Below are 25,984 nucleotides of genomic sequence, written 5' to 3' on the forward strand. Positions count from 1 at the left end.
GATTCTCAAGGGTAAGGAGGATGACCCGACACTTTCTTTGTTCTGTAGGCCAGGGAGACAGGAACAGCTTAAGATTCACCCCACGTTTAGTCTTGTTCTTCTGGAGTCCATTTCCTTCTAGTCTAGTGAGTTACAGTAAGTAGCCTTTAAGAACGTGTGTGTGTGTGTGTGTTCTGAGAACAGTCAGGAAAGGGCTCCCAGAAGATGCGTGCTGTTTCGCAGCCTAACTTGGAGCCCCCTGAGGGAGTAGTAGCTGGTGGTGGTTGTGAAGAGGAGGCGCACATGCCTGGAACCCGGGGACTCAGGGCAGGGCCTGGGGGCTTAAGAGCTGGACTTGTGTGTCCTCTTCGTAAGATGTGGGCAGGAGCCGGGCAGGTCAGCGGGCGGGTGGGTGGTGGTGGTAAGTGGTGATGCAGCTGTTACGCTGAATGCCAGATCGAGGGGTTAAGGAGATTGGAGCAGTCTGGAGCCAAGGACCTTAACTGAACTCAGTGGGATTTAATCAGGGTAAATCTGAAGTCCTGTACTTGTTTTAAGTACAGAAAAGAAACGTATGGTTAAGGAGCCCTGGCTTCCTAGCAGGTGGGAAGAGCTGAGATTCTAGAAGGGTTGTGAACAGCCTGTCTCTAGGAGCTCTGTCAGAGTGGCCACATGCCCGACAACGGAAGAAGATGGGCCGTTCAGCTTGGAAATGAGGAAGAGAACGCAGGCTAAGAGGAGTCCTACATGGATGAGGGAGTCAGTTCCTTCGTGTAGGGAGTAGGCAGAACTTCTCTGGAGAGTAGAAGCTATAAGCAGGTGGACTGAATCCATGTTTGAAGAAAGAGTTGTCTGGCATTTATATTGTTCCAAGACTGAAGAGCCAGCCCTGTGCCAGCATGGGTCTGAGGAGAGGCTGGGTGTTCTGGCTGGGATGTTGCCAGAACGTCCTGTCGGGTGGAGGCCCCCACCCTCAGTGGTCTCTTGCTAAAGCCACGGGAGGTGAAACGCCAGGCCTACCTCGTATTCCTTTGTTGACTACATTGCAGAAGAAACATCGCTTTTAGGTCAAGTTCTACACCTAGTCTCAGACCTGGGTTGGAACAGAGTCTGTGAGCTTTCTGAAACTTTCAGCCGAATGTGTGACTGTGCAGGGGATGTGTTTACTCATGGGAGAGAGTCCCTGCTTTTCAGCCGATTCTCAAGAGTTATTCATGACTTCTCAGATTTAAGAAGCATGCTCTACCTGAGCTGTCCAGTGTGGTAGCCATTAGCCAAGTGTGGCTACTAAAATTCAAATCAATTAAAACTGAATAAAATTAAATTTGGTAATGCAGTCACCCTGGCCGCCTTTCAGGTGGCTCGTGTGTTGGACAGCACAGAGCGTTTTCATCACTAGGGGTAGTTCTGTGGGATATGGAGTTCCCCTGCATGGTCCCTGAAGCCTGTTTCTGAGTCAGGGAAAAAGCTGCCCGAGTTGGCTATGCTTGGAAGGATGTTTTTGGGTTGGGGCCCCTGTTCCCACTTCCAGGTAAGTGGTCAGGGGTATGGGAGGGAGCAGTACTTTCCTGGGTTCTAACCCATGGCAAAGCTCATTGTTTCTCCTTGAAGGCACGGGGCCATGTGTTAATTATATGCTGTGGGGAAAACAGTAGGAGTGGAGTGTGGGTCCCCATCCAAGGTCTCTCTCTCAGGCTCCCTGGGGGAAAGTGGCTTCTCTCACCCACACTCTTGCCCAGCAGCCCTGGTGAACCTTGCCCACATTTATTTCTGGCCCCAAACTTGCTTCTGCACCAACCCCAGCGTTAGCAGTCAGCCCTCACCCCTCTGCCTTGGGCCTCTCCTTCTGGAGAAGGCTGTGTGGTGACTGGGTGAAATGAAGGACCACATGAGGGGTCTCAGGAGTCGTCACGAATTCTCCCTCCCCTCCGCATCACGTCTTTCCGGCTCCCTTGTGGATCAGGGGCAGGATGCAGAGGAAGAGAGGAGGTGTTGGAAAGGAAAGGGACCTCTTCATCTTCTTGAGCCCTGCTGCACTCCGGCTGAGGGGTCCTTTAGGGTTGCTGTGGCCTTCTGCCTGGGTGTCTCTGTGCGTGGCCCAGGCTCCTGGCACACCTGCAGCAGACACACCTCTCTGTGGCCTCGTCTCCTGTCACTTGCATCGGGAAGCTGATAACCTGAGGTTTTATTAGTCACTGGGGGAGGGAAAAAAGAAAGCTAGCAGCCCAGTGTGAAGGAACTGGCCAGCCTTTTGGTGACCACAGGCCTGGGGGCTGCTCCCTTGCCTCAGGTCGCACAGGCTCTGTTGTTGCACTGCTGGTTCTGACCTGTTCAAGTTCCAGCTCCGTTGTGGCATCCCCACCCACCCAGCCAGGGAGCTTTTAGAGGACAGTGCATCTCCCACTACTGGTAGAGCAGCAGTTCTGTTTGTTTATTTTTAAACAGAGATACTGGGGATTGAACCCAGGACCTTGTGCACGCTGAGCAAGCGCTCTACCCCTCCACCAGAGCGGCAGTTTTAGACACTCTGAATGGAAGGGGAGTTGCACTGGGTAGAGTCATCTGGGGACATTTGCCAGACTGCATGTGCCCCGTCGTACCGCACCCCATCGTTACTGCCGGAGGAAGCCTCCAGACGGGGTGCGGAGATGCTGGGTCAAAAGCAGGTAGCAAGGTACTGGACTAGAGTCTGTTCCTTTCTGAGCTTTTCTTATGAGAGGGACGTTGGGTGGCTCTCCCTGCTCTTACTTTGTTCTGCCTTACTTTTTATTGATTGCTCTGCCCTGTAAGGGTGAGCGCTGGGTGCCCCGCTTCTCTCCTTGGTGCTGGGAGTGGTCCTGGCGCCCTGGAAGAGATGGATGGCATCGTTTCTCTGGGAGGCTGGGTCCTGTCGGGACTGTTGATGCTGCAGGCTGGGGTCGGGGCGTCGGGAGCCAGCGTGAGAAGAGCTGTGAGGAGGAGGAGGAGAGGCACCTTCTGGGAATGTTTCCTCAGCCCCAGGATCTCCAGCGTCCCCTGTGCCGGGGGAGGGCAGCACCTCTCCCTGGCGTCACTTCAGTTTCCGGAGGCCGACGTCATCTGCTTTGACTGGTAGACCTGCAAGTTGCCTTCCCGGCTCTCTTAGCAAATCACGCCTGGGACTGGCTGCGTGCGAGGCGCAGCGCTGAGCCTGAGCCGCCGGTAAAGGGGAGGCAGCGTTTGCTCTGTCCTTAACAAGCTCGCTGTCTGGGGAGGGAGACGAGCATGGAAACAAATAATTACAGTACAGTCTGGTAGGGCTATACGGGAGGGACGCCGTAGGGCAGAGACGGGCCTTAGTCACCGTTGGGCCCAGAGAGCCCATCGTGGAAGGAAAGGGGCATGTTTTGAGAGTTTCAGCATAGTGATATGTGCAGGATGGGGGGGCACTGCCAGGAGGAGCGAGGCACCTGCCCTGAACCTGAGGTGTGTAGAAATGCCACTCGGATGCTTGCGGCTGGTGGCAGGGGTGTGGAAGGACGCAGACAGGCCACAGGGCGCCACCTGAGGGTGTCCATGGATCCTCAAGGTGGAAGGTAAGATGTTTTGTGTTAATTACTCTGGGAAGTCTTCCCCTGGGGCTGTCCCCCAGTTTTTAAATCATGCAGCTTTCCTGTCCCACCTTCTCAATGACCTGTTAAGGCTCTGTGTTATTTACTTGGGTCTTGGAACATTTGGTGCTCCAAGGCTGTTGAATTTGGGGTGAGGAGAACCTAATACGGTTCATCCGATATAAGACTGTCTTACAAGCAGTTAGGAGGGCAGGTGGGGCGTGGGCAGAGCCGCCGCCGGTCAGCCTGAGGGGCCTGAGTGCCTTCTGTTTGTTGATGTGGGAGCGTGCGGGGAGTTGCTGGCTGGCTGGCTCTGTTTTCCCTCTGACATCACTGGTGCCTGGGCTCAGTCTGGCTCTGCTGCATCTCCACGGAGGAGCACCCTTTCTGTTGCTGCTGTTCCTCCTCCTCAGCTTTCTCCTCCCTGCCATTGCCGTTGATACAGACTTCCGCTGCCAAAGCTAATTGTGAGGACTGATCAGTGAATGAAGGCAAAGGCAGTTCCCATGACAACCGCGAAGAGTTTCAAATATAGGGGATGATGTGTGTGTGATGGGCTGCAATTACTTGGGTGGAAATTGATGCGTGGACACCGGTGACTTCAAACATAGGCTCTGAAGGTGGAGGGGGTGTTAGGTTTCTTTGGCAGGATCCTTTGTGCGATGGAGAGGGAAGGGAAGGTCACAGGCTTCCCCCACGGTCGATTCCAAGTGCCTTCAGCGTGTGGAATGCTGAGCAAAACCCCGCAGGGGTTTGAAGAGGCACAGCTCTAGCCATTCTGGTTGGAGAGTCAGGACACACAGGAAGACAGATAGCAGCACCAAGCATCAAATGAGAAACCTTAGGAGTGCTGTCAGCTGGCAGAGGACTAGGGTAACCCGAGAAGGCTTCCTGGAGGAAGTAGGGCTTGACCTGAACTTTGAAGTAAAGCCCTGGGGAGTGACCTCTTTCAGGACACAGCCATGGCGAGGGAGGAGAAGTCGTCCGTCTGCCCCCTGCCAACTCTAGAAGAGGTAGGTTGATGAGAAAATCATTGAGCTACACAGGGCAGCCGCGACTGTACTGCCGTGAGTGAGGGGTGGTGAGAGCCCTGCACAGTCTCCTCCTTTCTCCATCTGTGGAATGGGCAGGGGAAGTTCCTCTCTCATTGGTTTGTTTTGAGGGTTAAATAAGATAAAGTACATCATGCTCCAGTTACAGGGCTTGACATCAGGTTGCTGCTTGTTTGATGCTCCTGTGAATCCCCTTGAATCTATGTCTGGATGTGTCCCCATTTCCTAGTCTTTATATATCTGTGTGGGTTCCGGCCTGTGGGATCCGTGTTTCTGAGGTTCTCTGTGTTGGGGTATTTTGTGGGTTCTGGGAGTGAGTCAGTCCAGTCACTTCTCCCCAGTGGGGAGGGCAGTAGCCCTGTCCCTCCTGCTGGGAGTGCAGTGGGGTCTAGGAGTCATTGATGGAAGGTGGGCAGGGACCCTCAGCCCCCATGTAGAGGGGCCCCGAGTACCTCTGGGTCGGTTACTGTGAAGCCTCTAATGTAGAAAGAGGGGCAGACAGAGACAGGAGGGAGTCAGGTGTTGGGTATGGAGAGTGTCCCTGCTGGAGGCAGAGTGGCCCCATCGTGCACCTCTGTGACTCCCTGGAGCTCTGCTATTCCAGGTGCCTCTGAAAAGGGCAGGAGGTCAGGGTGGGATAGAGACGGGAGCAGGTGGACTGACTTGGGGACCGTGGGCTCTGCTAGGGGTGTCCATAGGCTGCCAGGGGGTGGGCGGGGACCTGAGGTTGGAGTGGGGCTGAGTTAGCACTGGGGCAGGGGGTTGGTTCAAGCAGAGTGTCCGGGTGGCTTCTGCAGGCTCGTGAGGAAGATGTGTGCTGTCCGAACAAGGTTGGGCCTCACCGACAGTTCAGTTGTGGCAGGTCATGTCCTCCCAGGAGAGCAAGGGTCTCTCCTATCCTTGGGGACCTTAGAAAGAAGGCCGACCAAGAGAGTGGCCTCTGCATCTCAGTGCCCGGCCCCCTGCCTCTCCTCCCTCCTTGTGCAGAAACTCAGCTCAGCACATTCCAGCTCTGCGCAGAACCTAGTGAGCGGGGAAGACGGGGCCCCTGGCCACGTGGGGAAGACGGCCGTGTAAATAAATAACTGCGCTTGGTTGCGACTGCTCCAGACGAGGTCCCGGGAGGGGTGAGCCGTGCTCCTGGGCTAGATGAGCTGGGGAGGCAGCAGAGGGAGGCTAAGCCTCGCAGCATTGCAGCTTCCCAGCTGGGGAGAGGCAGGGGAACCTAGGCAAGGAGCAGCGTCACCAAGTTTCTGAGGCATGAAAATACTACCTTCCTCAGACGCATAGCTTTTAAAGGGAAGTGGTCTGGTTCGAGTGACCCTGTCCCCCTGTGCATTTCCCTGGTGTTGGCAGGGAGAGGGGGTTAGAGAACAGGAATGAGAAGGGCCTGGATTAGAATTCTGGCTCACCACTCACCAGCTGGGTGCTGACGGGCAAGTAACTTGACATCCCTAAGCCCGTTTCCCCGTAAGAGACAAGCTTGTCCGTGGAGTAAGTCGGGCGAGATGCTCCTGCAGCATGGTTGGCACGGGGCCTGGTACGCAGCAGGGGCTTGATAAACTGTGGCAGCCGCGGCAGCAACAATGTTGATCGCTGCCGTCCAAGCAGTGCTGCCCCTGCCCAGCAGCAGGCTGTGTGCAGTAGGTGGGTGGGGGACCAGGGTAAAGGAGGGACTGCACTTGGCCTGGCCAAGGGAAGAGCTGAGGGGTGCAGAAGCCCACACACAGCGCAGGACGCTGCTCCTTGCCCTGCCTTGTCACCTGCTTTCCTCCCTGCCCTGGGGAGGAGCCCAGTGGGGCTACCCTTTGCCCCAGCGGTGAGGCAGGTATGGGCCTTGGTTCCTCCTGCAGTCTCCTCACCAGAGGCCAGCTTTGCTGTCTCTCCTCAGGCAACCCATCCATCCTGAGTACCCTCTTGGAGCCTCAGGGAGGGGGCAGCACGTGGGCAGGAGCTGGTAGCAGAGCGCATCCTGACTAGTCCCGTAAGTCATTTCTCTCTGACCTCAGGTTCTTCTTCTGGGACTGAGAGGTAGCACACAGTGGGCTCTCTCAGAAAGTAAGAGGGGTGGCTAGCAGCACCTACAGTGTGGCCGGCTGTGTACATTTTTTTCAGAGTCTTCACAGCTGTGTTTAAGGTAGCTGCTGTGTGTAGTTCTGTTTTCCAGGTGAGCCAAGTAGGCTAAGAGAGGTAAGGTGCCATCACGAGGTCCTGCAGCTGGGTGGTGTAGCCGGGAGCTGGGCCAGATCATGAGTACCAGGGTCCACGGAAGTCCCCCTCTGGGACAGCAGGAGCTCTAGGGTGTTCGGCTACAGGGAGTCGATGGTGTGAAGTGGGCTGTGCCCCGGGATGCCCAGGAATTACAGGGTTTTCCTCCCAGTTCTGTTCTTTCTCCTTCAGTCTCCTGGGTATTGCAGCTTTCAAAGCTCAGAGCCTGGGAACTGGAGACTAGAGCTCTTGCGGTCTGGGCCCCCTCCCCTCCTCAGCCTTTACAGGGGGTGGGAAGCCCTGAGGTCTAGGGGCACCACCTCCTCAGCCTTTCTAAAAGAGGAGGAAACACTGAGAGTGGTAGTGGTGGGGAGGCACCAGGGATGAGTGATCCTAGGATGAGTGTGGGTGTTCGAGTGCGAGGGAGGGCAGGGCTGACTTGGTAGGCTTTGAGCCCCAGGCAGTGTGGGATTCGAGAAGAAGCCTGTTGGAGGGAGGGAGGAGAAGGACTGCATAATGGTGAAGAGCCTGGTCTTCAGAGCCGGGCGGACCAGCTTGGAGTCCCAGCGCTGCTTTCTAGCTGTGTCACCTTGGGTAAATTACTTCACTTATCTTTCCTTGTTTCCTCATCCGCAGAACGGGGTAAAGGGTCATACTGCCAAGGCGTTTTCTTCCTCGGAAGATTGCAGGGGCTGTTGCTGTTATCACAGCGCCTGGCACTGACCTAGCTGCTGCGAGAAGCGGCAGTTTGCCGGTGTCCAAGGGTTAGAGAGCGGCCTGGGGGGGTGCCGCCCGCGTCCGCTCGACCCCCGGCGCAGTCCGCCCTCTTTGACCCTGGGGATGCCTCTGGGTGTTACCTTCGGGTCCCCGACTCTGGAGGAGACGGCGGTGCCCCGGGATCCCCGGCCTGCCGGGGAGCGGCGGCGGGCCTGGGCCGCAGCCAGCACGGCTCCACGGCACCCTCGGCGGCGCCCCCGCCTCCCGGCTGGGCAGGTCCGGCCCCCGGCGGCCCTGCCCCCGCTCGGCCGGCCGCGGGGATTGGCTGGCGAGCGCGCCGCCCCCTCCACACCAGCCTCGCCGGCGGCGGGGAGGGGAGCCAAGCCGGCAGCTGGCCGCCGCCGCCTCTGCAGTGCCTCCCTCCGTGCGCTCCGGCGGGGATAATGGGAGGCCCGCCGGCCGATGCACCAGAGGAGGCCGGCCGAGGTAGAGCGGGCAGGGCGGGGAGGGACGAGGCCAGACCGGACGCAGGAGGAGGGGCACAGCCCTCCTGGATCTCGGGAGGGTGGAAAAAGAAGAAATGAAAACAAAAACACTCTGGAAGGCGAATGAGCCATCCACCGCTCGTCTGGGTGGCAGCTGGAGGCAGGAAGATGGTCCCAGCTATCCTTTCTTTGGGAGGCCCCCTGCCTCCCGTTCTCCCCCTTCCCCTGCGGCGGTGCTGGCGGTGCAGCAGAGGGACTTTGCTGCTTTCCTGGTGTCAGCCTGGCTCATCAGTCTCTCCGGCTTCTTTTGCAGGTGGAAATAAAGACTGGTGAAGGAGCCGGGCCGTGGGGACAAGGGGCTGCTGTCAAGGTAGTGTGTGTGTGTGTGTGTGTGTGTGTGTGTGTGTGTGTTAAGGGTGAAGTGTTTGACTGGATTGGATAAAAATAAAGGGTCTCCTCTGGTGATCCCTTAATCTCCCACTGTGTGTGTAGCAGCAGCTGAGGGGGAGGGGCGGCGGGGGTGTGGGCGGCCAATGAATCCTCAGGCCTGTGTGGGTTTTGTTTGGACTCTTTCTGCTTCCTCAGCTGGATGGTTTGGGTGCAGTTGGGATTGGGTTTGTTGAACTGTGTTTTTTTTTTTTTTTTTTTAAGACACATAACCCACTCCCCACCCTTGCCTCTGGAAATCTCTCGAGAATGTCCCTGGCACTGTTGGTTTGCATCCAATCTGCAGAAATCCCGTGGGGGGGTGGGGAGGGGGAGGGGGAATTGCGCTCCTGAGTCTGAAGCTGATAGGGTGTCATTAGTCATGCTGCTGTCACCATGGAGATGGCTGGAGAGGAGAGGAGGTGGTGGGGGTGAGGATATTTTGGGTAGGGTGGGGGCTGATGCAACATCATGACTGGGAATCCTGCAGGCGGTCGGCTGCTGTTACTCTGTACAGCTTGGTGTCTGGGGGACTGGGAAGGGAATGTTACCAGGTGCGTGGGAAGTGGAGAAGAGGGCACTGAGCTGCTCCATGTGGCTGTCTGAGGGCAAGGGCTGGGATGTTTGGGGCAGGGCAGAGTGCTGGAGTATAAGCCATTACTCGGAAACACCGATGTTCCTCCCAGGTTGGCAAGGACCAGGATCAGTAGGTTTCCTTGGGTTTTGCCCTGTTTTCAGGCTGGGGACCCGCCGTGAGTTTGGGATTACTCAGCAGTATCCTCTGCCGGCCCAGGGTGGAGAAGACAGCAAGAGGCAGCTCCGTGTGGCCGCCTTTCAGGTCAGAAGCAGAGAGGCTGGGGAAGGAGTGGGCACAGGTGGGCAGGGCAGGGCTGCGTGGGACTCGTCCTCACGGGGAGGGAGCCCATCCCTGCCCCTGCCCAGCTCTCCTTTTCCCTTCAGCCCCTGGAGCCTGTGAGGAGCTGGGGAGATCTGGTTGCTTGGGTAGCAGGTAGGCGAGCTGCTCGTGTCCCCATATGCTCTTAGACTTTCCTCTGTGGAAATCCTCTGGCTTCCTGGGAAAACTGTGGGAAGCACCCTGGAGGTGCTGAAGTGTCACGCTCGCTGCCTGGGTGGGGACGCTGGCCTCTGCTTCCCCACGTGGGGTAGGGGCTCCTAGGTGAGGCTGCCAGGTGGATCAGGAGCCAGGGTGGGTCCCTGGCCTCCTCCCAAGGAACTTAAGGCCAGCAAGTGCTTGTGGGAGGGCAAGAATTTTGTTTCTGGGGGAAGGAGAGTAGTCAGGTGGCGCTGGCTCCCCTGGAGAACTGGGCAAGCCTCAGTGAGGCTGGGAGTTAGTGGGCGACCCCCTGGACGGGACTGTGGGAGGCCCCTGAGGCAGGCTGAGGGTGGTTGATGCTGGTGATGCTGTGGGTGAGGAGGAGAGAGCTGTGAGCTCACTCCACGCCCTTTCTTCGGAGCAGAACCCCCAGGTTCCACCTCCACTTCCTCCTCTGGCCTCCCACTGCTGGCGAGGGAGCTGTGGCCACCTGTGCGCTGCTGAGGGCCGTGGGCACGGAGAGCGCAGGGTGCGCCCGTTCTGCAGCACGCTGGGGAAGGCGGGTCAGGGGGTGAGGGCAGATGGGCTCAGGGAGGGGGCGGCTCCCTCCCTCCTCTGCGTGTCTGGCCTTGTCAGCCAGAGCTTCCCTCTCTGCTGGGAGGAAGGACTGCTGGCAGGTTTGTTTACTCCGGAAAGCACCCCCTCCTGCCTAGCAATGGCTTCTCTTCAGCTCTTTCCAAGTGTGTTCTCCGTTCCTTCCTGCCTGTATTCTGCTGGCCCTGTCGTCCTGCTGGAAGCTCCCAGCCCAGCACCTCCACCCTTAGTGTCGTGGGCATGAGGCAGGGCTGCTTGAAAAACCAGAGGACGCCCTTCAAACACGCCTTCCACCTTCCCGCTTCTCAGAGTGGGGCCTGTGCTGGCTGTGCTCTTAAAGCTCTGAGGTTGTGTCCCTGCTTGTTGTTATTGTTGGGTTCTGTCAGAAAATCACAGCTTCCTCCTGGCTCAGCTTGGGCACTGCCAGCAAGCACTCGGATCTGAGTCCCCTGTTCTGGTTGCCACCTTTCTCCGCACATAGTTTTCTTAGGTGGCCACTTGGGTGTGGTGGCGCACTTACCCCGGGTGAAGCAGTTTTGCCAAATCCCCTTCCATCAGGAGGTTGTGGTGAAGGCAGATGAGGCCAGGAGTCTGGGACACAGGACAAGGGGGTCTCCCAGTCTGTGTTCCTGCGGGATGAGCACAGGATTGCAGGATGGGTAAGCCCCCTGGGTGAACGGTATCCAGCAGCCAGTGGGGACGTGCTCATTACTGCGTGCTGAGTCCTGCCGGGCTTTCAAGAATATCTATAATGTCAAGTGTGCGTAGTGCCTAGCCCGGGCATGGAGTTGAGCTTGGTGGACACAAGGTGTCATTCGACTGTCTAGCGTGTTGCATGTCTACCCATGATACCCCAAGGAACATGCCATACCACACACTGTCACCACTACCTCCGTCTTGGCAGCCTGGACAGGAGTGCGTGCCCAGTGCTGAGGGCACCAGGCTGCCCTGCTCACGGGCTCCCACGCTCTGCCCCATGGGAACCCTTCGCTGGCTGAGGATGTCTGGAAACTATTTTGGAACTGTGCCCAGGATCTCCGCCTTCTGCCTCTCCTTTGGACCACTGCAGAAATGCTCCTTGGTCAAGGATCTGTGGTCCTCAGCTTTCCACACACCGCGGGTCACTCCGCTCGTTCTTTCCCCCTCTCTAGCCCTTTGTGAGGGTCCAGCAGGAACTCTTTTCTCTCTAAGGTACATTTACAAGCAGTAGTGAACTTGGGGAGCTATGGAAGCAGGTGAACATGCCAAGCTAGAATGGGAGAGAAACCAACCCAGAGGATTTCAGAGTTGAATTTGAGGATGGAGAAAGACGGCTTCCCCATGCATAATAAGGACTGGAGTTAGAGTCCCAGAGCTCAGCTCTACCTTCTTGGTGACCCAGGCATTTCTGAGTGTCATGGGAGAGGGAGGGGACTTTGCAAGGCAGACAGACAGGTGAGTGGGAGGGAGAGCGCTCCTGCCTACCATGGTGCAGGGCCCTGGAGCCACCTGCAGGGGTCACTGTGATGGCTCCTTAGCCCCCTTGCTGGGTTGGCTGAGGGGCCTGGGTGCCGGGCTCACTCCAGCTGTAGATGGATGTTTCTGCTAGAATTGGTCTTTGTGGTCTTGCCAAGTCCCCTCTCATGCCCCTGAGGCTGTAGCAAACGGTTTGGCTGCCTAGGAGTGGGGGCAGGGAGTGTGGGGAGGGGCTTTGGTTGGGCTCAGCTTTTGGGTCTTCCCCTCACTGACCTCTGAGCCTCCTTCCTTCTGGCATCTGGCAGTCAGCTGAGGACTCCCCCTTGTTACCAGCATGTAAGGGGCAGACCAAGCCCCTCGCTCCCAGCTGGCCCTGCCTCTCTACATCTGCTTTCATGAGGAGGAGATAGCTTCCTTGTGGGTTGGTTTAGGAAGCCTTTGGGCAAACAGGGCACAGGGATGGCTGAGACAGTTAGAATCTATAGATTGTCATGCTCTCTAGAACTATGACCCTGTCCGCATTCACTTTATCTCCCCTTCTTCCTCCCTTTGTCTTTCCCCATTTACTGAGTGCTTGCCATGTTCTGGGTACCGTACGAGGTCCTGAAAGATAAGAGAAATCATTATTATTTGATATTCACAGTATCACTGGAAGTAAGAGACACTGACTAAATTTCCTACAACCGTGACTCTGAGTGGGAGAACCAGCACTGGCAATCTTTTTTTTTTTTTTTTTTTTTTTTTTTTACTTTAAATACAGTGAATGCTTTTGATCTTTGTGTTTGGGATTGTGAACTTGCACGTGGCAGACCAGCCCCTTGCTCCCAGCTGGCTCTGCTTCTTTACGTCTGCTTTCATCACGGGCTCAGTGGACCTCAAGGGACTTTGAAGGAAGAATCAACACCCCAACCTTGTTTGTAATAAGTTAGCCTTTCTGGGATCTGGCAGTGACAGATCAGGGTAGTGGGGTCAGAAATGGACTCACTGGGATGATAGCTTAGTTTTGAAAGGAGGATGTTGGCTTTAGATGTGCTGGGTTTGAGATACAGATAAAGCTGGAAGGAAATACTGTGCCTGGACAGTTTGCCTTGAATGTGAAATTGTCTTCTACTCATTCAAAGTGTGTGGGTCCTGCGGCCCTTACTGCTTCAGGGGCTCCGACAAGACTGCTGGCTGGGAAGAGGAGGGTGAGAAGTGTGGCCGTCCCGTTTCTTTTTCTCTCTCATCCCAGCTCTCCTATCCTCAGGTTCTGTCATTAGCCATGGGGCAGTCACTTAGTGTCCCTGGGCTTCAGTTTCTTCTGTAAAATGAAAGGGTTGCCTCCAAATTTAGTTTTTCTCAAACTAAAAGGGGAGAAGGATCAGTTTTCTTACTCTTCAAAATATCACAGACCAAAACAGGTCTTGCTTTGTACAACTAGTTGGCAGCTCGAGCCATGCGTGGCTCCCCTTGGGAGCTGAACACCATCCAGACCAATCTGTGCACCATTGGATGAGGTGGTCCCGCCAGCGCGCACTTGGATGTGGCGGCAGGTTCAACTCACCGTGCCGGTTTCTAAAGGCTCACTCTTAGCTCCTGAGTTTCTGTTGTGGGGAACTGATGATAAACAGTTTATGGGCCCTTCCGTGATCAGCGTTACTTTAGAACTTTGCTTCTGGGAGAGCAGAGGGTCTCTGTTTTGACCTCTCTCTTCCATACACTCCATCTTGGGGGCAAAGCCACCACTGGAAGAGTAGAGACCTTGCTGGCCCAGAATTCTGTCTGCAGTGCCTCAAAAATTTTTACTTGCATCTCAGCTTCTGTAGATAAGGTTGCTTCCTGCCTGCCCTTTTATCACTGCAAGCTTCAGATTCTGATGGTGGACTGTCAGAACCTGTCGGGAAGGACCGTGTGCGCGTGTGCGCTGCATGACTTAGAGAACAGGTGAGGCTCAGGCTGGCTCCCCTGTAGTTGCCGGAGTGGACTTGGGCCCTGCCGGACACTCATGCTTCATTGCCTCAGGCCAGGGCACCTGGACTTCCGAGTGTTATCCGTGCCGTGACTCTCGAAAACAGAGGTGGCCGTTTTCCTCTGAGGGCTGGTCACGAACTCTGCCCTGATTTCTGTAAGGACAGACATCCCAGTATTTTTGATAGCATGAGCTGGGGAATCTCCCTCCTGTTTTGTCCCACCCCTCTACACACACTCTGCAAAGGTTTTTTTCTTTTGTTTTGTTTGGGATCTTTGGTATTTTCATTTAAGATGTTTAAGTTTAGACAAAAAAGTAAAAATACTCATTTCCTTCTACCCTGGCCGCCTCATCCTGGAGGAGCGTGGGGAAGGGCTAAGGTTTGCAGGTAACACTGGCGGGCCACGGAAGTGTTCCTTAGGAGGCAACATTCCAAGGACAGTGAGATTAGGACCTGAGCGCATGCTGGTTACCTCTGTGGCCTGGAACGCCTGTGTCTTTGGTGCTTAAGTAATTGGATTTCCTAATCCCACCTCCAAGCATTTTTCATGTGTAATCCTAACCTTACGGGCTTTGCAAGGGTAACAAAGACACTGAAAGGGTTTGCAACTTATCCCTGACAGTGAGCTCCTGAGCTCCCTGCCCTGTTGCGGAGTTTCCTGCTTTGCTGCTGCAGCAACTACACACCCCCACCAACATCCCCTTTCCCGGGAGTCCGCTCCTTCAGCCTGCGGGCCTTGGTTCCCGGCCCTGCTTAACAGATGGAGTTTACAGTAGGAGCTGTTTCCCGCTGGCCCACCTTCCTGTACCTTAGGGGAGGGTTGCGTCTCTGATTCCTGCTGGCCACTGTGCAAAAGGTCGAAGAGCCAGGGAGGCTGGTAACTCCTGACCGAGGCAGAGACCCTGAAAGGGGTTCAGGCTGACAGCCCCATCTGAATCCCCAGACAGACACCTTCTGCTGCACCGTCCCCACTGAGTGTGTCCCCTGGGCCAACTCATTTCTCTGTTGGCTTGAACAAGTTCTGTCTGGGTAAAGAGGGTGCCCCCTGACTGTACCAGGCTCTGCTGGACCCCGGGAGGGGACACGTGCCTTCCCAGTCGCCATCATTGTTGCTCTGCACCTGAGCTCTAGTGGGGGAACACAGAAAGGGATTTTTAGTGGCGTGCTGAAGGTGTGTGCCCAAGAGATGCCCAGCTGTTTTTCCTGGCACGGCAGGTCCTTTCCTCTTCTCCTGCTGTGCTTCCATCCTAAGGCACTCCTCATGGCTTCGGCTCACCCCCACTCTCACCCCTCATGCTTTGAGCTCAGCCCTAAGTTCTGGACTGAGCAGAGTGCGGGCCTCTGAGGGCACTGCTCTTTCTGTAGGGCGCGGGTGAAGGATTCCTTCTATCAGAATTATCTAGGAGCATGTAAAATCCTATAGGGTGGTAAGGCCAAGATAGCCATCTGTTGGGGTCACACTTGTGGGTTCCTGTTGTATAATTAGGTAGGGTGGACGCAGGATGAGTCGGTGTGGGGGCCCCGAGGGTAGTGTTGGAACCTCTCGGCAGGTGGGCTGTGTCGCGTCCCCTTTTCCCGTCTCTTGTCCCTGAGCCAGGTCCTACCTGACGGTTGAGCTATACCCTGACCTCTACCCTGTGGCCCTTCTTCCTGTGGTTATTTCTCCTCGGTTTCCTGTTTTCCAGCTGTGGGTTCCCAGTGGTGTCATTTGGATCCTGGGTAGAGTTGGGGCCTAGCTCTGGGATTGTGTGGTTGGAGCGGTGTATGTCTTGGGGCTGTATTGACAAGTGGTTCAGAGCGGTCTCAACACCCAGCTGGGAACCAGAGCCCAGGGTTCTGTGTCCAACCCCCCAGAAGCCCCATCCATCTTACTTTCCAGAGGCTGTCTCCTCCGTGTGTGGGGCATCGCTACACCTTGGGACTCTGCTGAGGTCTGGGCACGCGGGATGTGGAGGAAGACCTGCGTGGGTGTCAGGGATCTTCCGCCCTGAACACTTGCTCCTACCCTGCAGCCTCCATCAACTGACCTTTACCTTGCCTAGAGAGCTTCCAGTGACCAGTCCCTGTGGCTCAACTAGTTTAGTGGTTCTCAGTCTCGCTGCTTATTAGAATCATCTGCGGGACTTTTAAAAAAGAAACTATCAATGTCTGGGCCCCAGCACCAGAGACTCTTATGTAATTTGTCTGGGGTACAACGGGGACCCCAGCATTTTTCAGAGCTCCCCAGGTGACTTGAATGTGCACTCACGGTTGAGAGCCACCACCCTCATCTGTTTTGGTTTTCCTCGTGCTTCCTATATCTGTGGGTTGTCCTGGAATTTTTTTTTTCATCTATTGATAATTTTAATGATCATCTTTCCAGACTCTGTATTTATTAAGACAATGAGACATGTTAGACAAAACACTGGATTGAGTGTTCTCTTCCATGAAACTGATCCCTAACTTCATATTTATTGTAACCAGAATTTGAGGGAAATTCTGTAGCTGATGGCAGAAACCAAGGGTTCTCCTCTCAGCTTTTAATTTTGTAAAAACTTGTACGAAGTGTGGCATACACACAAAAAAGCACATAATGTGTGCAGCTTGGTGAGTTTCACAAAGTGAGCTCACCTGTGTAACCACCACCTGGATCAAGAAATGGGTACTGTCGCCCCATTCCCATTGTTCAGAATTTCTATGGCATTTGGGCAAAGTCAGGCGAGGCTGTGCTCAGTACAGCAGTGTGTGCTAGCGTTGGGTCTGGAGGGCTTCAGCTGGTCCTCTGCCAGGAACACCTTTACACGCCCGAGTGGGTTTCACGGTAACGGGGCACAGGGCAGAGGAGTCCTGCAAGCCCCTGCCTGGCGTTGCCCTCTTGTCTGTCGCCTTTACTTCCTTTTCCACTTTGGCCTTTGGGCTTGCCAGTCCTCAGTCTTGACTGAATCCAAACCTCTGTATCATTTTTTGACTTTTTAGTCTTTTTTTTTTTTTTGATTATACAGGTAATACATGTTCTTTGGAAAAATTAGAAGGGAAAGAATTTTCCTGTAATTTCACAACCCAGTTAACCACTTTTAACTGGAGCATCCCTCTAGACTTGATTCTGTGCACACCACACGCTTGTTTTGTGCTGCTTGTGAAAATGGAGTCGTGCTGCATGACAGCCCGCTTGCCCCTACTTAACAACCAGCTGTAATACTGCTGTTGAGCATTTACCGCGTGTGGGGCTCACGGGGCAAAGTTTTACTAATTCTCTGTCTCTTAGTCCTCATGACAACTCCAAGGCAGGTAGTGATAGCCCCACCTTTCAGATAAAAAACCTGAGATTCAGGATAGTAGTGTGACCAAGGGCTGGTGGTTCACAAGGGGAGGAGCTGGATTTGAGGCCAGGATGTATCTGTTTAACATGGTGTGAAGAGGAGAGGGTAGATCTCCTTTGCCTGAATTGTGTTAATACATTTCTTAATACTGAACTATTTTTGTATTCCTTGAATATGCCATTGTTGGTGTTGGGGAGTTTGTTTTTAACATGTTTTCATTTGATTTATTAATGTGGGAGTTTTGCGTCTGTATTTGTGAGTGAGGTTGACTTAGGACAATTTTCCTTTCCTGTTTTCATCATCAGTTGGTTTTAGAGTAATAGTAACTTCATACTATGCATTGTGAAATTTTATTCTTTATGCTCTGGAGCAATTTAAATACAGTTTAGTCATTTCATTCCTTAAGGATTTTGGGGAAAAAAACTGGCAGAGCCTTCTGAGCCTGGTACCTTTTTTGAAGGATGGGTCTTTGCAGCTTTTGGATTTTTTCCTCCTGTGGCTATTGCTATAGAACATTTACTGTGTTTATTCCATGAGAGTGATCTGTTTTCAAATTTATTATCATAATGCACATACAGTTATTGGTTTTTGGTTCCCTCAGTATCTGTAATTTTTTTTCACTTAATTTCTACTGTTGTATGTTAATTTTTTCTTTTCCTTCCTTACCTTTGCCAGTTTGATGTAATAAAAAAGCACGTAGATTTCAGTTGTGCTTTCTGTTTGCTAAAGCATTAATTTCTCCTTTAGTTTCAATTCATTTTTTTCCCTTAAGTTTATTTGGTATGTGCTTTTTCTGAATTCTCAGTTGAATCCTTAGGACACTCTACTTTTTCTCTTTCTACTTTTTCCTTTGATCACAAACACATTTTAAAATATGACCTTTTCTCTATGTTCTGCTGTAGCCTCATTCTCCAGGTTTTGATGTTACGTGTGTGCTGGAGCTCTTGGGTGTGCCAAGTCCTGGCGTGGCCTGACTCCGCTTCCTCCCTGCGTGTGGAAGAGTGGCGAGGCCAGACAGTGCCGCGCTCGCTTACTCCTGGGGGCTTTTTCTCCAAGCCCCTAGGTAGAGACCTAGAAATGGCTTACCAGCTTGGCAACCAGGACCTGTGGAAAACTTTTTTTTTTTAACCTAAGCAAAATTGGTTTAATTTGCTAGGACTAGAGCATATCCTAAGCCCAAATGGAAGTTTTAGTAGTATTTCGAAAAGCCTCACACATTAACACCATAGGAAATGAAGCTAGAAGCTAAGGTTGGTGAGGGGAGAGGGAAAAGAAATACTCGACCCAGAGCTCATGGCCTAGCTGAGCTGGCCGAGGCTGCAGGTTCGAGTCTTGCTCCCTGCTTCTTTCATGCCCCTCTAGAAGCCATGGCCCAGCTGGTGTCTCTGAGGCCGCGTGTAACGTGCTAAGATGGAGAGGACAGCAGAAGACGAGTGAGGCATCCAAACTGCTGGGAAAGACAGCGTTAGCATCTCTTCCTGTGCGCCACTGAAAACCTATTTCCATATTCCTCCTAGAGCTCAGGGTGCCAGCAACAGTGATCCCAATTGAGAGGGCAGTCGACCCTCTCTGGGTCCCACAGGGCCTGGTAGGTGGGGGAGGCCTCTGCACCCAGCCCAAACTTGTTCAAGCCAGCAGAGAAGGACTTGGCCCAGGGGCCACACTCAAGGGAAATGGTGCAGCGCCTTGGTGGCTAGATTTTTCTCACCCTTTATCTTGATTCCTTAGAGAGCAGTAAAGGCCAGGGGAGGGTATGGGCAGGGGACAGAGAAAGGGTGGACTTCGAGTTCAACCTGGAAACCAATGGCAATATTCTTCTTCTCTTTTTTTTTTCCAAAATGGAAAATAAATTTTGGGTCTTTAAATAAAAATAATTACATGCCCATTTAAAGAAATAAAAAAAAGAAATCAAATAATATAAAAATGTATAAATTGGAAATTGAAAATCCCTGTATCTTCTCCCTCCCAGTGTAATCTCTGTTAACAATGTATACATGTCCTTCCAGACTTTAAAATGAGTACCTGAACTTACTGCCTTTCCTGCAGTAATGTGTTCAAACCATACCTCTTTTTTTGGGTAACCTTTTCTTTGCTCATACTGTGTTGAGGACACCTTTCCTTGTCATTACACTTATCTTAGCCTTATAAGTGGCGGTAGAGTCTTTCGTTTTATGGATTTATTGTGATTGTTTCCTATTGATGGACATTTACAGTTCCAGTTTTTTTGCAGTTGCAAATGATGTGGTAGTTTACGTATTTATACGTTTTTTTGCTATTTGTTCAAGTATTTGTACAGGACAAAGTCATACAAATGGAATTTTAATTAACACTGACAAATTACCCTCCAAAAGGTAATATGATAATATCTATCAGATTCACTCTCCTAATAACACTGAATGAGGAATCATCAGCCTTTAAGTTTTTCCAGCTTGATAGGTGAAAAAGGATATAGTATATTTTATTAGTGAACTTGAGAATGTTTTGCATGTTAGACATTCTGCGTGTATTCTGTGTATTACCTATTATATCCATTACCCATTTTTAATTAGATTGTCTTTTTATTGATTCATAAAAGTGCTTAATATGTTATCAGTATTAACCTCTATTATAGTTTGAAAAAAATTTTGGCCTCTCATTTGTCTTTCATTGTGTCTATCAAATGGAAGTTTTATTTTTTTGCGATCAGAATTCATCAGTATTTTTGTACCCAAGTTTTTACTTTATGGTATAGTTGTATTGTATATATTTAGATCTCTCTAAGCTGAGATTTATTTTTGTATATGGTATCAGATAGGGGTTGAATTTTTCCCAAATAGAAAGCCTGTTGTCTCCAGTCTGTTTATTAAATATTTATTGTTTCTCAAATGGTTTATAATTCTACCTTAAGCATCCCGTAAATACTCATATGTTCATGGGCGAATGTTTTAGGGCCTTTTCAGTTCCGTTGAATTATTTGTCTGATTCTGTGTCAGTATTTCATTGTTCTAATTACTGCAGTTTTTATATAACAGTTTGGTTTAAACAAAAACTCATTTTTTCCACAACATTTCTTTGGCTTTTCTTTTGCATTTCCTTTCCCAAATAAGCTTATAAACAACTTGTCAAGGTCTGTGGAAAATGCTGGGATTTTTCAGTTGGGATCACAAAGAATTTATAGATTATTTGGGGGAGAATGGACAGCTTTATAATGAGTTTCCCGTCCAGGGAATGGGAAGTATGTTTCTATTTATTCCTGTCCTTTTGCGTGTCCATCAAAGGTTTAAAGTTTTCTTCACGTGGGTCTTCACCCGTTTCTCGTTAAGTTTGTTCCTAGGGCACCTGGGCTCTGCTGCTGTTGCTGTGGATCAGGTCTCCCATTACACTTTCTAACCTGTCGCGGCAGGTGCGTGAGAAATGCTCTGGTTCTTGTCAGCTGCTGTCTAACACCCGGGCAGCCCCTCGTTCTTACATGCTGGCTGAACCTCTCCAGCGACACTTCAGTCTTCAGCGCTTGGTATGAGTTCCTAGCGGTGAGGTGCTCATCTGACTCAGTTTTGAGGTTGGCAGGGTGTAGCTCAAGTGGTAGAGCACATGCTTAGCATACACAGGGTCCTGGGTCCAATCCCTACTACCTCCTCTAGAAATAAATAAATAAGTAAACCTCATCTTACTCAGTTTCGTTCCCCAGTACCTGGCACAAAGCCTGGCATGCAGTAAATCCTTTTAATAAATGCTGTGGAATCAAATTGATGCGCAGGACAATGAGCTTCAGCTCCTCAAAGTGTGACAGCCTAGGCCAACGTGGGGAGCAGAATGTAAAGCAGCCCTGGCGCCAAGCCTGGACGCTGCGAGCCGGGCAACAGGTGGGGCACCTGCGCTGCTCCCACAGTTAAGAGACGGTCCTGGGCCATGTTCCCACAGGCAGATAGCAGGGAGGAGCCTTTAAACCCACACCTCGTAATTACCCTGAGGCTGACAGCCCACTGATCATTAACCCTCATTAGCACTAATAGGAAGAGCTGTGTTCTTGGTTCCCAGACACCTGCAGGCAGCCTAAAACACACACGTATCTGCAGCTGCTCTTTGGGGGTGAGGATTCATCACGGCTGGAAGCAGAGCTTGTAAGGCCACAGGTGATACTGACCCCACGGCTGTGCGCCTGGTCTCCTTTCTCGAAGGTAGTATCTGTCTGCTCTGTACTGTTCTCTTCCAGAGTCCATGGCCACCCCCCACCCAGGTGATTTCTTGGTGAAGTTTATTCCTGTGAAAGGGCTAATCCTCCTCACTGTGTTTGCATTTTAAGCTTTAACTTGTTGTTGGGGAATGAAAGACACCTTTTCTTGATGGAGCTGTCCAGTGCAAGCCACTCTGCCTTGCTCCCCTGCTGGTCTTCCCTTAACCACAGGTCCCTGATCTCTGCTGCCTAGGAAGGCTTTATCCACCAGGACCAATGAACAAGGGACCCCTTATCCCTAGGGGGGGGGCTGGCTACAGACCTAGAGACGTGAGGATTGCTGCCTCTTGGCCTGAGTGAAAAGAAGGTGGGGGGGGGTTGGATAAACTTGGCTTTTGCAGGTAAAAGAAATAGCAGTTAGAGGTGGGCTGTGAGCTGCTTCCCAGTCACTCTGTGACGCTGTGCATCTGGCTCACTGTGTCACCGTGTTGCGTCTGATTGCAGCAGGAATGGTTCTCATTTAGCCTGTGGTCTGTGCTTGCCCTTGCCTTCAGTGTTCAGGGCACAGAAGAGATAGAACCACCTTCTCTGGCTCCTCTGCTAGTTCATTTAAATCCCCTGGGAAACAGTGGAACCAGGGTACACCCCAGAGGTCAAGGAGGGAGGTAGAAGCACTGCTCTGGACCCCCACCCCTCCGTGTCTTCCTTCCTCTCCCAGTGCCCACCTGGGGTGGGCGAGCAGCCCTGGGAGTGGGGAGGTCGCCATGGGTCCCCGCCTGGGCTGTCCTCAGGATGTCCTCAGGCTCCTCGTGGCAGCCACGGCTCTATCTCTGCCAGCTCTGGAGGAGCTGCCTTCTCAGGGTGCTGAGCAGAAACCCTTGACAGATGGGCCTCCGTGAACCCGTGGAGTTGCTCCAAGCGCCTTCTTGCAGAGCAGAGTGCGTTCTGGCAGTGAGGCTGCGATGCTGGGCTGCTCGGGCTTTGGCTCACCTGTTGGAGAAAGTCTTTTCCTAGCCCTCCCCCAACTCCCCACCCCACTTGTCACCTCTTTCAAGAGAATGGGCACTGACCACTGACAGGTGGAACCTGCGTGTGCACGTGGTGGGTGGAAAGAGACTGCTGTTCCCTGTTCACCCAGTTTCTGAACTAGCCAGGACTTCCCCCTTTTTCTGCACTCACCCTCACTCCCATAGGGTTGTTGGAGGGGGAGTTCTCAAAGGGTAGCTCAAAGACCAGCCGTGTCTGAATCCCCTCCGTAGACCCCAGGATTGCTATTTGGAGGTGGGACCTGGGACTTTGGGGCTAGCTTCCAATGGGTGATTGCTCTTCTCACAGGAGTTTGAGAACTGCTGGTCTGTGCAGTAACGTAAAGGGGGCTGTTTATTCGGGGCTCCCAGTGCTGGAGGACTGAAAAGACATATCTTTAAGTGCTGTGATGGTTTGTGAAAAGGTCAAGCATTATGCAAACACATAGGGAAAACCAAGAGAGACTAAGTGTAAAAGCTATTAAATTTCAAATAAGATCAAACTCTAGGAAAGAGTTAACTTTTTTGTTGTTATTACAAAGAATGCCAATTCACTGTAGAAAAATCAGGAAGTTCAGGTAAGCAAATAGAGAAAATAAAACATCTGTAATTTTACCACTCAGAGATAGCGCTCGTTAATATCTTTACAGCTTTTACTATTTTATAACCTTTTAATAACAATCATCTTTTTAAAAATTTAAATGTCTTCATTGCTTTTTAATCCCTGATTATGAAAATGTTTATAAGCTAATTTTAATTGGTATAAAATTGGTATAAAATGTTTTGATTTGCACAGTTTTTATTACTGTATTTAGTTGTGATCTGTACTTTGTGACTATATTTCGCTTTGTCTTTGTGTGTTTGTTTTAATGAATTCATAAGAGAACGTTATACATTAGTGGTATTACTGCTTTATCATACCTTGGCAAATGTTACAAATGTCTTTTAATTTTTTTTGCAAGTCTGTTCCTGTAATCTTTATTTTATTCCGTTAATATATGTCTGTCCTCACCCCAGAACCACAGTCTTTTTTTCTTTTTTTTCTTTTTAAATTGAAGTGTAGTTGATTTGCAGTGTGAGTTTCAGGTGTACAGCAGAGAGATTTAGTTGTTCATATACTTACGTGTATTTTTTTCAGATTCTTTTCCATTATGTGTTATTACAAGAAATTGAATATAGTTCCCTGTGCTATACAGTAGGTCCTTGTTGTTTATTTTTTATATAGTAATGTGTATCTGCTAATCCCAAACTCCTAATTTATCCCTCCCCTGCCCTTTCCCCTTTGGTAACTATAGTTTGTTTTCTATGTCCATGAGTGTATTTTTGGTTTGTAAATAAGATTTGTATCACCTTTTTTTTTTTTAGATTTTACAAAGAAGTGACATCGTATGATATTTTTCTTTCTCTGACTTACTTCACTTAGTATGATAATCTCTAGGTCCATCGTGTCTTTGTACATTTCTTTTTTTTTTAAATTATTTATTTATTTACTTATTTTTTTGTTGGGGGAGGTAATTAGATTTATGTATTTATTTATTTAGAGGAGGTCCTGAGGATTGAACCCAGGACCTTGTGGATGCCAAGCAAGCACTTTACCTCTTGAGCTATACCCTCCCCCACCTTTGTACATTTCTGATATTTGTTTATGTTTCCTTTTTAAAATGATCAGCCTCGCCAGAAGTTTACATATCTTACTGGCCTTTGGAGAGCCATTAGATTCTTAGATTCATTATAGATACGGCTGCCTTTTGTTTTCTCATCAGCTGTTTCTGTCTTTATCTCTGCTAATTCCCTTTTCTTGTCTTTTATTTAGATTTTATTTTCTAGCTTCTTGGATTGAAACCTTTATTTTCTTTCTTACTTAACAAAAGTATTTATAGAAGCATGATATTTTCTGTTAATAGCTATTGTTTTCATTGGTACTCATTAATCTTCAAATCTGTTAATTATGACTTTTTTCCTCACAGAAACAATTGTTTTTATACTCATCAGATTACATATTAATGATGTTTAAAGTATGTACCCACCATAAGAAGTACAGCTAGCATAAACAGATTGGAAAGAAACGTCATTGTGATTTTGACTTTTTCTCCCCTTGACTCTGGCGTTATTTAGGAGGCTTACTTAGGACCTGCAGATGTGTTCCTTTTGGTCAGAGAGGGCTGTGCTTCCTGTCAGCGCGGGTTGTGGTCCTGTGCTCCACGTGGGCCCGCATGTTCTGTTGGAGCCGGTGCGTGTGTGTCGCGGAAGCTTCGGGTTAGCCCTCTGCGGGCTGCTCTGTGTGTGTGGAGGGAGGGGGTCTGGGAGAGGGTGGGGGCCCCTGTTCTGAGTCTCCTGCTCCTCCAGCCAGCCAGCCCGACACTGCCCACTGCCCGGGTATCCCCTTTCTTACTTGCTTTCTGCTCTGCGGTTCCCATCCATTGCCTGGGGTGGTGACTGGGGCTCACTGTCCCTCAGCGGTGGGGAGAGCTGGAGTCTGGGGCGAGGGGGACCTAGGGCCGAGACCCTGAGTTCTAGAGCCCTCCTGCTGCCGAGCAGCCGGGCTCGCCGGTTTCCTGTTCCTGGTCTGTAAATTGAGGATGATGTTACCTTTTCACAGAAACTGGAAGAGTCTTGCAGATCATCTAATAACACAACTCTTCTAAAAAATATTTTTATTTTGGCGCAATTTCAGAGTTTCAGAAAAGTTGCAAGAATAAGTACAAAGAATTCTCTTCGCTCAGACTCTCCAGATGTTAACATGTTGCTACATTTGCCTTACTCTTTTCTATCTCTTTCTCTATAATTTTTATTTGAACCATTTGAAAGTAAGTAGCAAATGTGATACCTTTTATTTCTAAATATTGAGTGTGGAGTTTCTAAAATCACATAAATAACCACAGTGCAGTGACCAAAATCAGGAAATTAACACGGATGCAACACTAGTTACTGACTTAATCTACAGACCTCGTGAGCACTAATAACATGAATCTACAGACCTTATTCAAATTTTGCCAATTGACACAACCTCTTTTGTAGGAGAAAAACCCCTAGATCACCTGTATTCATTGGTCAGGTTTTTTTAGTCTTCTTTAATCTGGAGCAGATCCTCAGTTTTTCCTGACATTAAAAAAGAAATTATTTTGAGCAGGTAAGGAATAGTGAGACCCAGATAGATAAAGTGACTTGTCCAGTACAAGTCTTAGAAGAGCTGGGACTGGGAATCTGGTCCCTCTGCTCAGGTGCTCTCCTGGTCACATGCTCCTCCAGCTCCCAGTGAACACTTAGCTCCTGGGTCTTTATCATCAGCCAGCTCCTCAGGCAGAGAGGTGGGGCAGGGCCCAGTTCTCCAGGGAACTCCTCCTGTTTTCCTTTGCCCCTCTGTCCGCAGTGCCAGGCCGCAGCACCCTTCCCCTAGCTGGTTTGGCGTCAGCCAGGGATCAAGGCCAGAGCTGGTGGGAGAGAGGGATTTTAAAACTGGTCCAGCCAGCATCACCTCGGGGCAAGTTACTTAACCACCTGGGCTTCAGTTTTCTCTTGCGTAAAGTAAAGGGTTATGAGGATGGAGAAATTAAAGCTCTTAGAACATGCCTGAAACATAGAAAGCATTATATATATTAGCATTTCTCCAGCCTCTGAGTCAAGTAGGAAAAAAATAGGGGCAAGTATCTGAATAACTCACACTGAAACACTCTGATAACTGAAGCCAAATAAAAATATGCTTCTGTTTCTAACCAAACAAAAGAGCTGGTCTAGCCACTGCCACTCCCTCTTGAGAACGGCCTTGGGTAGGGTGTGGCTGGCGCTTTCTGCGGAATGACACCTCGGGTTGGGGGTGTGGGAATTCACCCCTCTTGGCCACTTCGGGGTTAGTGGCCTGCCAAAGTGGGAGCCTTGGCTATGTCCTGAGGCCGAGGCCGGGCCAGAGCTGGCGGGTCCCCTGCCCACCTGCCCCTGTCCTTGGGTGGAGGCTGTGCAGTGGTCATTTGCATTACAAGGGGGACACGGCACAGGTAACTGACTGTGAGGTTCTCTCGCAG

At 51.0% G+C, this 25,984-nt stretch overlaps 1 protein-coding gene across 8 annotated transcripts in view; it reads left to right on the forward strand.

Annotated features, from left to right (window-relative positions):
- LOC102543706 (methylcytosine dioxygenase TET3) overlaps positions 1–25,984 on the forward strand; it is a 101,004-nt gene that overhangs the window by 7,853 nt on the left and 67,167 nt on the right. For 3 of the 8 annotated variants that reach the window (XM_072937474.1, XM_072937473.1, XM_072937475.1), the window contains exon 3: positions 8,324–8,380. The exons of 1 other annotated variant lie outside the window; for it this stretch is intronic. In XM_072937474.1, coding sequence (XP_072793575.1) covers positions 8,324–8,380 — 57 coding nt within the window. Of the gene's footprint in view, positions 1–7,296; positions 7,403–7,884; positions 8,012–8,323; positions 8,381–9,186; positions 9,275–20,814; positions 20,945–25,984 lie in introns of those variants that run through there. 4 more of the 8 variants (XM_072937477.1, XM_072937478.1, XM_072937479.1 and 1 more) reach the window with 4 other exon arrangements.

Source organism: Vicugna pacos, chromosome 15, assembly GCF_048564905.1.
Source record: "Vicugna pacos chromosome 15, VicPac4, whole genome shotgun sequence".
In the NCBI taxonomy this organism is placed as follows: domain Eukaryota; kingdom Metazoa; phylum Chordata; class Mammalia; order Artiodactyla; family Camelidae; genus Vicugna; species Vicugna pacos.